General features: G+C 57.3%; 1 protein-coding gene across 1 annotated transcript; it reads left to right on the top strand.

Moving 5' to 3' along the window:
- Positions 1-4,978: 4,978 nt before the first annotated feature.
- Positions 4,979-9,918, top strand: TRIM47 (tripartite motif containing 47). Its single transcript, XM_023244012.2, has 6 exons — positions 4,979-6,096; positions 7,182-7,277; positions 7,563-7,793; positions 7,980-8,148; positions 8,627-8,701; positions 8,956-9,918. The coding sequence occupies exons 1-6, from the start codon at positions 5,410-5,412 to the stop codon at positions 9,594-9,596; spliced, it is 1,899 nt and encodes a 632-aa protein (XP_023099780.1). The 5' UTR covers positions 4,979-5,409; the 3' UTR covers positions 9,597-9,918.
- Positions 9,919-11,567: the final 1,649 nt, after the last annotated feature.

The raw sequence follows: 11,567 nt of genomic DNA, 5'->3' as shown, positions 1-11,567 counted from the left end.
GACACCAGGCGGTCACCTTGCTGTACGGCGGGGTTGACAGATGCTAAGAGACCCAGCAGAAGAGGAAGCAGGATTGGGCTGGCCAAGTGGCTGGCATCACCGGCTGCCCCCCCCCCACCGTCCCCCTACCTTGTACAGATTGTAACCATCCTCCCCCCACCCCCACCCCCACAACCAAAAGCCCCAGCACGTGTGTCGATGGGCTGTGTCCACACTCTGAGAAGGTGAGAGAAAGGAAGAACGGCCCCCTTCCGTTTCTGTGGGGGAAGCGTTTGGGGTCTTTATTCTATGATACTACTTTTTATCGGGTTGTTAGTTCTTTCCATGTTGTTCCTTGGGAGCGTTCTTTATGGTGACTTAACCTTTATCTACATACAATGAGATGCCGCTGCCATTTTTGAAGACTGTGCTTCCCTAGGAGGTGTGGGGCAAGCATTCGCGAATCTGCTGGAAAGCTGCTTCCAATGGAGTTCCCTTGGTCCATGTGATTCTGGCGGAAGTCTGTCTCCTCTCCAGGAAAAATGCACTGGGAGAGAGGGAAAAGAGCACGGACTTCGGGGTGTAACGTTTGTAAAGGGGACACGTTTGATTAGCCTGTGGGTTTTTCCAGCATATGTGCCCCACGCCTCCAGTTTCTGGGCTTCTGTGAGGCAGAATCAGGAGGATGGGCACATAAGCAGAAAGGGGCAGGGCAGGGGGACAGGAGAGATTTTTAAAAGACCAGGGCCTTCGGTGCCAGGAGAGTTGAGGGAGTCAGATTGGAGGCTGCTCACCCCCAGGCAGGAAGGGATGGGAGGGAGCAGCATGGTGACTGTAGCATGGGAGGGAGTAGCATGGTAACATGGGATTGGCAGCTAGAAGACAATGGAGCCAGGCTTTCTGAGGGCAAAGGATTTCCCATCCTAGAATTCCATACCCAGCCAAACTGTCTGTCAGTGTCAAAGCTTGAGCAAAGACCTTAGCAGGCACTTTCGCATCTATTCTCAGGAAGCCCCCAGGACGTGTACTTTCCAAAAATAAAGAGGTAAATCAATGAAGGGGATAGAAGACCTGGGACCCAAGCAACAAAGAATTCAACACAAAAGAGAAGTGATAAAGAATTTAAGTCTCCAGGGGCGCCTGGGTGGCGCAGTCGGTTAAGCGTCCGACTTCAGCCAGGTCACGATCTCGCGGTCCGTGAGTTCAAGCCCCGCGTCAGGCTCTGGGCTGATGGCTCAGAGCCTGGAGCCTGTTTCCGATTCTGTGTCTCCCTCTCTCTCTGCCCCTCCCCCCGTTCATGCTCTGTCTCTCTCTGTCCCAAAAATAAATAAACGTTGAAAAAAAAAATTAAAAAAAAAAAAAAAAAGAATTTAAGTCTCCAGAAACTGGAGCACAAACATGCACGCAGATGTTCAAGGCCTGTGAGCATGTGCTTTAGGGATGAGGAGGCAAATGCTAAAAGTAACAGGTAAAAGTTGACACTGGTGGTCTATGGGAGCAAGAATCTGCAGCAGGTGGGACACAGAAGTCCCAGCTTTTGTTATAAGTCTCATTAAATTGCTTGTCAAATTTTCTCTCTTATTTTGAAATAAATACAAATTAAACATTTTCAAGTACATCAGAACCATTAAGTGCAACCGTGGGACATGGCGTGGATCCCGTTTCAATTTCATAGATGCAAAGCCAGGCTAGGAATGACTAGCTAATTACTCCCATTTGTAATGACTGCTTTTGCTCATTTGTTTTTGTTTCTGTTTGACCTTTTTTTTTTTTTTTCCTTCCAAGCAATACTGCAGCCCGATAAACGGGTTCATATATGAGGTTTAGGATTATTTTCGGGTTGCACTTTCTCGGTTTCAGTCCTGCCTGCTCCACGGGACTGGCTATATGACCTCTGGCAAGATGTGTAACCTGTCGGAATTCCATTTCCCCTTCTTCGTGACATAGTTCCCGCAAAGGCAGAGTGAGATGCAGGTGTGAACATGCTCCTGCAGACCTCAAAAGTGCCAGTTACCTTTTCCCCTTAAGAGCCAATTCATTTCAAAAAGAATGAATACGTGGGGCAAACTTAAAGCTTCGATAATGGAAATGAAATATTCAAACACCACCATCTTGATAAATCACATCTCTACGCCTTCCTAGGGAAGCAGATCTTCCTGAACAAGCTCGGGGGTGGGAAGCAGAGCGTTAGCTGGGACTTGTCCATAAACACTCCCAGCGGCACCCCTCACTCCTCCAGAACCAGGCGGGTCTGTGGACTCGGCAAGCCCAGGCAGCCCGGCCGCCAAGCCCTGGAGCAGGGTGGCGCGGACGCCTGAGCCTCCAAACTGTTCCTGGGTCTTGGCAAACAAGCGGCAGTCATGATCAAGTAGTGATCCGTGTGGAAACCAACGTATGGAACTCATTACCCGCCTTCCTGCCAAACTGGGCACACCCAGGCCGGTTCCCTCTGCTACTCCTCTGCTGGAAGATCTCTTCCCACCCTAGTTGTTGCACGGCCGAGTCCTAGCAACCCATGAAAGCCCAGCTCAGATGCCACTTCCTCCACACGGGCCTCCGTGAGCTCCGCCTTCCTGTGAGTCCCCCAGGATCGCACCCCTCATTTAACATTTCATAGATCTTAGTTTTCTTCTCTCCTTCCAGGAAAGATGTAAGGAGGCTCTGCATAGCATCTTTCTAAACTAGACATTCATAAACTGGGGGTCTTGGTGAGAAAATTCTCCGTATTTTCACCATTCTCTAAACTGAAATTTAGCATTTCTTTCTATTACAAATGGAGAGAACAGACCATAGTGGAATTAACAGTATCTGTGACTTGCCACCAATAGAAACAGCAGATATTTTCATAGCACATTGTGTGGTGGCAGAGAATCTGAAATATCACTTCTGTTCATCACTATTTGAAATATATATATTAATTGTTAGGCCTCCATCGGATGTTGTCATTTATTGTGTTAAAGAAACACATATACAACTTTAACACAAATTTGGGGTTTGGAATTTTTTTTTTTAGTTTATTTTTTTATTTTGAGAGAGAGCATGAGCAGGGGTGGGGCAGAGAGAGAGAGGGAGAGAGAATCCCAAGCAGGCTCCACACTGTCAGCACTGAGTTCAACGCGGGGCTCAAACTCACAAAACTGTGAGATCATGACTTGAGCCAAAATCAAAGAGTCGTTCGCTTAGCCAACTGAGCCACCCAGGCGCCCCACAAATTAATTTTCTTATTGTACGTATACTTCAGTGTAATTGATTTCCATGAACTCCTATGCATTTTTAAAAGCATTACTTTGGGGGGCGCCTGGGTGGTTCAGTCAGTTAAGCGTCTGACACCTGCTCAGGTCATGATCTCACAGTTTGTGGGTTCGAGCCCCGCATCGGGCTCTGTGCTAAGAGCTCAGAGCCTGGAGCCTGCTTCAGATCCTGTGTCTTCCTCTCTCTCTGCTCCTCCCCCACTCACGCTGTGTCTGTCTCTCACAAAAATGAATAAACATTTTTAAAAAATTTTTTAAGCATTAGTTTGGAAAGGGCTGCACCAGGCTTCGAGAGGGGCCCTGGCATGATGAGAAAGGTTAAGCCCCACTTCTGAATGGAATGCCCCTCACCCCTTTATTCCTTCCACTTAGACTCTTGCCAACAGGGAGCCTGGTGGGGGAGTAGGAAGAATTGTCTCAATTATTATATATATACATATATATATATATATATATATATTTTTTTTTTTTTTTTTTTTTTTGAGAGAGAGAGAGAGAGAGAGGGTACAAGTCGAGGGAGAGAGGCAGAGAGAGAGAGAGAATCCCAAGCAGGCACCATACTGTCAGCACAGAGCCTGGCCCAGAGCTCGATCCCACAACTGTGAGATCATGACCTGAGCCGAAATCAAGAGTCAGATGCTTAACCAACTGAGCCACAGGCACCCCTCAATTATTTTTAATGAACTTTAAATTTTAGGATAGTTGTAAGTTTACTAAAAAGTTGCAAAGGTTGAACTCAGAGTTCCCAAATACCTCACTCCCAATTTCCCCTTTTATTGACATCTTACATGACTATGGTGCATTTGTCATAATTAAGAGCCAATATTGATACATTTTATTAACTATATTCCATAATTTATTCAAATCCCTTTAAGTTTTCCCTAATGTCCTTTTTGTCTCTCAGGAGTGTGCATCCAGAATACACATAATATTTACTCATCACATCTCCTTAGGCTCCTCATGGCTAGGACAGTTTCTCAGACTTCGACCTCTCCCCATTTTTTGTTTGTTTTTGCCCTTTTTTGATGATCTTGAAGGTTTCGAGGAGTATTGGTTAGGTATGCTGTAGACTGTCCCTCCACTGGGATTTGTGTGATGTTTTAATCACGATCGGACTGGGTTATGGGTTTTGGGGAGAAAGACCATATCATCAAGGGTACTTACTATCACTATGACTTATCACCATTGGTGGTGACCTTGATCACCCTAACGAGGTCACGCTCGCCAGGCTTCACTACTGTAAAGTGACTCTTTTGGTCCCTTCGAAAAAAAGTCACTATGCCCAGCCCACACTTGAGTGGGAAGCTACACTCCATGTTGGAGTATCTACAAAAATTTAGAATTCTGAATGGGAAATCTGTCTATGCTCCCCCATTTATTTACCCAGTCATTTATTTATATCAGTATGAACTCATGGATGTTTATTTTATACTTGGGTTATAAGCCAGTGCTACTTTAATTTGTTGCCGTTTTATTTAAAACACCATGAAGTGCACGCCTGGATGAGTCTCAAATGTCCCGACACCCCTAATCCCAGGCACACCAAATTGCCCGCGGGGGGTCCCCTGGAGGGGAACTGAATTCCCGCAGACAAGTGACTTGGAGGGTCACCTCGACTTCCCCTTTCAGGTTTAGAAAAGCCCAAGTTCCCCACAAGGGGTAAATAGAGTCGCTAAGGGGCAAATACACGCACACATCAGCAGTTCATTTTCTCTGTAGTCAGCAGCTCAGAAATTTTGCTAACAAGTGCCTCGGACAAGGTCTGGAGCGGGAAGGGGCTGGCTGGTCCGGTGGGAACGCCAGACCCCTCTGGAGCCAGGGGGCCTGGCCCTGGGGGGAGTTGAGGGGTAACGGAGGAGTGAACTCCTTCCCCGCTTCCTTCCAGGGTGCCCCCCTCGCATTCTCTGCCCGCCGCCGCCCTCCCTTCCGACCAGGAGGGGCGATCGCCCAGGAGCCCCGCGGGGTCACACGGGGCCGAAGACCGCCCGCGCAGTCTAGGCCAGGGCCCTGTGTCCGGGGACCCGCGGGCGGGTCTGCGGCGTTGGGGGGCGGTCCGAGCCCGGGACGGGAGGGGGCTGGACCCTTGGCCTGGGTCCCAGGGGGCGGCGCCGCAGCGCGGACCGGCCGGGTCCCTCCCAGGCGGGAGCAGAACAGGCGGTGCCCGGGCGGCCGCGGAGCTATGGACGGCAGCGGGCCCTTCAGCTGCCCCATCTGCCTGGAGCCGCTCCGGGAGCCGGTGACGCTGCCCTGCGGCCACAACTTCTGCCTCGCCTGCCTGGGCGCGCTCTGGCCGCACCGCGGCGCGGGTGGCGCCGGCGGGCCCGGAGGCGCGGCCCGCTGCCCGCTGTGCCAGGAGCCCTTCCCCGACGGCCTGCAGCTCCGCAAGAACCACACGCTGTCCGAGCTGCTGCAGCTCCGCCAGGGCTCGGGCTCCGCGCCCGGGCCCGGCTCCGGCCCGGCCCCGGCCTCGGCCTCGGCCCCGGAGCCCGCGTCGCCCAGCGCCCCGCCCAGCGCCCCGGAGCCTTCGGCTCCCTGCGCGCCCGAGCCCTGGCCCGGTGGCGAAGAGCCGGTGCGCTGCGACGCGTGCCCCGAGGGCGCCGCCCTGCCTGCCGCGCTCTCCTGCCTCTCCTGCCTCGCCTCCTTCTGCCCGGCGCACTTGGGCCCGCACGAGCGCAGCCCCGCGCTGCGCGGACACCGCCTAGTGCCGCCGCTGCGCCGGCTGGAGGAGAGCCTGTGCCCGCGCCACCTGCGGCCGCTCGAGCGCTACTGCCGCGCGGAGCGCATGTGCCTGTGCGAGGCCTGCGCCGCCCAGGAGCACCAGGGCCACGAGCTCGTGCCGCTGGAGCAGGAGCGCGCGCTCCAGGAGGTGGGCACGGGCACCGGGGGCGCGCCGGGGCGGGTGAGGGCCGCGCGAGCCCGCCGAGGGCCCTGGATCCCACCCCCCACCCACCCCTTTTCCCGGTAGGGTCTTCATGTCCTCCTCTAACCTGAGGCTCTTTGCTGTCTTTTTCCAGTACTGACACTGTCATCCGTCCAGTCGCTGTGGAACGTTCTGCTAGAGATGGGAATGGGGGTTGTGGGGGCCCAGTGTGAACGCGAAAAGAACACGAAGGGGAAGCAGGGGGCCTGAAGCCCGGGCCTGGGCCGATGGGGATCTAAGGCAGGAGGGAGCAGAGCCAGGCCCGCGCGGTCCCGGCCGGCCGATTCCGGAAGCGCGGCTGTTGCGCCAGGCCGGGTCCTTGCCGGTCCGAGCTCAGATTTGCCCTGGGCTGAGGCACCGGGTTTAGATGGGTGTGGCAGGCGACAGGAGTGTGGCGGAGGGTGGACCGAGCACACAGACCGCTCTTGTCCAGCTGTTCCGGGAGCCCGTGGTGTGAGCATGTGCGCCGCGATGGGTCCGCTACCTCCGCCCCCAGTTTCCTTTGGCTTCCAGCCCGGTCTTGGCGCCTCTGGCCTTGGGATTTTCCGTCTCTCCTGCCTGGAGCAGTGACTCATAAGACCCAGGGGACTTGCCCGGAATCCCCATTTTTTAGGCCTGGATTGGGGGCACAGACTCTTTGGGGATCGTGATCCCCAAGACAGCTGAATGCCCTCTCCTGAAGCACCTACCCTGCTCTCTTTCTCTGTGCCTTCCTCACTGAAGGAAGTTCTCCAGTGAGTGTGAGCGACACTGAGGAGTCCGGATGGCCCTGTACTTGCCCACTGGTCAAAGAGGGGACACAAGCCAGCCAGCCTGTGCTCTCCGCGGGCATTTGGGAATGGCACCAGCTTGGGCTTGAGGCACCTCTGGCATTATTATGGGGTATCCTAGCCACTCTCAGCGTCCCCCCCCCCCATGCACAAATACCACTCTCGGGTCATCCCTCTCCTCCCCCTTGGTAAGGCCTGGTGCCCCAGTGTGGGCCTGTGGCCTCTGCCAGCCCACGTGCTAATTAAGGATGTCTTCCACAGGCCGAGCAGTCCAAAGTCCTGAGTGCCGTGGAGGACCGCATGGATGAGCTGGGCGCCTGCATTGCACAGTCCCGGCGCACGGTGGCCCTCATCAAGGTCAGCCCCCACCCTAACCGGGTCCCCATGCAGTCCTAAAGCAGGCTGCTGGCAGTGTGAGCTCGCGGCATGGGGTGGTCCTCTCCAAACAAGCCGGTGCTCGCGGACTTGCCTGGCCCCGCTGAGCATGAGCCGCTCCCCTGAGCTAGCATAGGTCCAGGGCAGCTCCGGCCAGTCCCTCTGTCCCCACTAGAGGGCAGGGTGGGAAGGTGGGGTCCGGGAAGGATGGGGCCAGGATAACGCTCTCCTCGCCCTCATCGTTGGCCTCTGTGTGGCCCTGTGCAGAGCGCCGCCGCAGCAGAGCGGGAGAGGGTGAGCCGGCTGTTCGCCGAGGCTGCAGCCATCCTGCAGGGGTTCCAGACGGAGGTGCTGGGCTTCATCGAGGAGGGCGAGGCCACCATGCTGGGCCGCTCCCAGGGGGACCTGCGGCGGCAGGAGGAACAGCGCAGCAGGCTCAGCCGGGCCCGCCACAACCTCAGTCAGGTCCCTGAAGCCGACTCAGTCAGCTTCCTGCAGGTGAGCGCAGCTCTTCCGGGCCTGAGAGGGCACGGGGGGGGGGGGGGGGGGGTTGGGGGGGGTCAGCAAGAAGCTGAGAGAGAGGCTTCCAGGGCTGCGCCGTCCTCCCGGCAGGGCTGTCTCATCCCGGCCAGAGGCGCTGTAGCCAGCAGGGCCTTAATAGTCACGGATTTGGATTTGCCGCAGGAGCTCCTGGCACTCAGGCTGGCCCTGGAGGAGGGGTGCGGCCCTGGGCCCGGCCCCCCGAGGGAGCTCAGCTTCACCAGATCATCCCAAGCCGTGCGGGCGGTGAGAGAGCTGCTAACGGCCACCTGTGCCAGCCAGTGGGAGCAGCTGCGGGGGCTGGGCACAGAAGGTGGGTGCCCCACGCCCCCCCGAGTGATTCACCCTGCCCCAGCGTCCCCACCCAGACCCCCAGGCCTGGTACCCATTCAGGAGTGGAGGACGGAAACAGTGTTGTGCCTGGTGCAGGGTGGGGACCCAACTCCTACCAGTGAGTGGGGCCACCGCGCAGTGATGAGCAGTCCGCCCCTCTGGCCACACACAGCCTGGGGGGTTGAGGGGGCTTCTCCTGGCCTGCCCTCTAGTGGCTGAGGCCTGGGCAGGGAGGAGGTGGAGCAGGGGGCCCGACCCCCGGGACCTGGCTTGCTCGGGGGAACACAGAGTGCCTGCCATATTTGGGGGGCGTGCCTGTCCCCAGGGAGCTTGGGATGCTGGGAGGAAGGAAAGGGAGAGGGATTTCGGTCCCAGGTTCAGAGGGGGAGCACCTGGCACAGCTGCCCAGCCACCAACAGCTGGGGAGAACCCCTCGCCCACTGTCTCCTCTTCTGCAGCCGATGCTGAGTCCCAAGACCCCGACAGCACCAACCACTTGGAGAGTGAGGCTCCCAGGGACTACTTCCTCAAGTGTAAGTAGAAACCTGGGCTCTCCCCTCTGCTCACACTGGGCCCTCGCGAGGCTGCTGGGCTGGGCTCTAGCACAGGAAGGCTTGGACTCTCCTCCCTCATTCTTAGGGTGAACTAGGTCAGCTCACTCTCGGTGCTCTGTAGCAGGGCTGAGTCGCGCTGGCTGCTAAGGAGGGGAGGTGCGCGCCTAGGGGCGGGGCTGTCCCACCTGAGCCTGGCCCTGAGCCCTGCGTCTCTCTCCCATCCATGGGAGCAGTTGCCTACATCGTGGACCTGGACAGCGACACGGCAGACAAGTACCTGCAGCTGTTTGGAACCAAAGGTGTAAAGAGGGTGCTGTGTCCCATCAACTACCCCGAGTCACCCACTCGCTTCACCCACTGCGAGCAGGTGCTGGGTGAGGGTGCCCTGGACCGGGGCACCTACTATTGGGAGGTAGAGATCATTGAAGGCTGGGTCAGCGTGGGGGTCATGGCCGAAGACTTCTCCCCACAAGAGCCCTATGACCGGGGCCGGCTCGGCCGCAATGCCCACTCCTGCTGCCTGCAGTGGAACGGACGCAGCTTCTCCGTCTGGTTCCACGGGCTGGAGGCGCCCCTGCCCCACCCGTTCTCGCCCACCGTCGGGATCTGCCTAGAATATGCCGACCGAGCCCTGGCCTTCTATGCTGTGCGGGATGGCAAGATGAACCTTCTTCGGAGGTTGAAGGCCTCCCGGGCCCGCCGGAGCAGCTCCCTGTCCTCCTCCATTGACCCCTTCCAAAGCCGCCTGGACAGCCATTTTGCCGGGCTCTTCACTCGCAGGCTAAAGCCTGCCTTCTTCCTGGAGAGTGTGGACGCCCATCTGCAGATGGGGCCCCTGAAGAAATCCTGCATATCTGTGCTGAAGAGGAGGTGATGCAGGGGGGCATGGGGCCTCCTGCCGTGTCCCAGCTCCTGGGAAGCTTGCTTCTCTGCACCCCCATCTTGCCCCAGTGAACGCACCTTGGGGTCCCCCACATCCCCAGGCTTCTCCTCCCTGGAGGCCTCACCTTCCGAATACTTGGCCTTCCCCCCAGGCCCCTGGAAGTGCCCTCAGACCCTGTCTCCCTATGGGCCTTGTTTCTGGGACAGAAAGCCAGAGCTGGGACAGATCCAGGCTACCCCAACCCTTCTTTTTCCACGTTCCTAGGACAGTGCCTGGCACATAATAGGTGCTGAATAAACATGTGTTGAATGAATGACTCCTTTCTCTATCCTTCTCTCCACCCACCGAGAATTCCTAGGACTTTTCATCTTTCGAGAGCTGGTCTTGAATGGCAAGGGGCCAGTGTTCCTGTTGGTGGGGAGAGCCCTGGCCCAGCAGGAGGGGCAGCCGACTCCCTAGTTCTGGGCAGGGGCAGCTAGAGGTGGCTTCTTCTGAGGGGGGCCGACCCCCCCCCCCGTCATTCTGGCTGCCTGAGGGCTTGGTGGCCTGGTTCTCGCCAGCTATTTTCATCCCTTGAAGCCACAGCCCGATCCTGGTCCTGCCCGTGGTGTCTGTGCCCAGGGTTAAACACAGACAGCACACTGCCCAGAGCAGGGCACCGCTCCTGGGTGTGGGCAAGAACGTTTGAGACCTAGAGCCTCTTTCACACACACCCACCTTCTCAGTTGGGGAGGCTTGTGGCTGAGAAGGCCCCAGGGTGTGGCTGGAGGCGAGAACTTCTACAATAAAGGGGTCTCTGTCCTCCTCCGGAATCCATCCGCCTCACCTCTCCACACCCACCCAGCCCTGTGGCCGGAACAGGGCTCCGCGCGGGGGAGACCCAGACCCGAAGCCCCCCGCAGACTATTTGCTTCTCTCCCAGGAAGGTCCAGTGCCCCACTGCTACCCCAGGACCTTCAGCCTGGTCCTGGATATCCATTCCGAGTTAGCTAGCTCCCAGAGAATATTTGAGTTCAGCTTGTTCCTGGAGCGAGGAGGCGTGTCTCCAGGCCAGCCCCTCCTCCCTGGGTTCTCCTTGGTCCAGGTGAACCTCCATGCCTGGAGGACAGGGGCAGACTGAGGCCTCTCCGGCGCTAGCCCAAGGTCAGACGGGACAATGGGTGAGTTATGCAGCCAGACAGCAAGGCCATACAAGTCCCGTCTGCTGCCTGCCTCCCTCAGCAGCTAAAAATAGCCCCTCCTTCGGAGCTCTGCTTCTGCCCCAGCAGCCAGGATGTTGTTTTTCCGGGTGGGGCCCCCTTGCTCCTGGTGCTTTGTGTTCTCAAACGGTTTCCTTGGCAGCCAGGGCCCCCAGCTCACCAGAATGGGGAAGGCTGCTCCTGTCACCGTCACAAACATGGACAGATGGCCGCCTGCTCCAGTCCCCTTACCAGCTGCGAGCCTCCTACCTTTCACAGAGCCCCACCCCCCACCCCGTGCTCTCAGTTCTTCCTCCCCCAGCTTGGCACTTCCCTCCCCACACACTCCCCTCGGGTACCTGACTTTGCAGGGCCCTGGCATGTCACAGACTGTGAGCTACGCAGCGGAGGCCCCTGCACAGGACTGGTGCTGCCTGGTTGGAATTCGGGCCTGACTAGCCAAGTCCGCAGCCACAGCAGTCCCCGCCACTTGCGAAGCGATTCCCAACTTGCGGAACTCATGGAACTTTGTGCACCTTAACGCCAAATCCCAGCATCTACAGCTTTACAGCTCAGAGCAGGGGATTGGCTCACCGGACTGCACAGCTGGCAAGGGGCTGGCTCCAGGTTTCAGCGTCATCCCATCTGGAGCGTTATCTGCAACCGTGCACTTCCTCCGAGACTCTGGGGTGATGCTCGCGCTGGAGGGCATGAGATTCTCTGAGATCTCGAGCTCCGAGGAGGTACACTGAGGCAGGGCAGGCTGGCAGAGCAGGAGGAGTAA

This window comes from Felis catus, chromosome E1 (assembly GCF_018350175.1).
Source record: "Felis catus isolate Fca126 chromosome E1, F.catus_Fca126_mat1.0, whole genome shotgun sequence".
Lineage (NCBI taxonomy): Eukaryota > Metazoa > Chordata > Mammalia > Carnivora > Felidae > Felis > Felis catus.
This window is presented reverse-complemented; position numbering and strand designations above follow the sequence as displayed.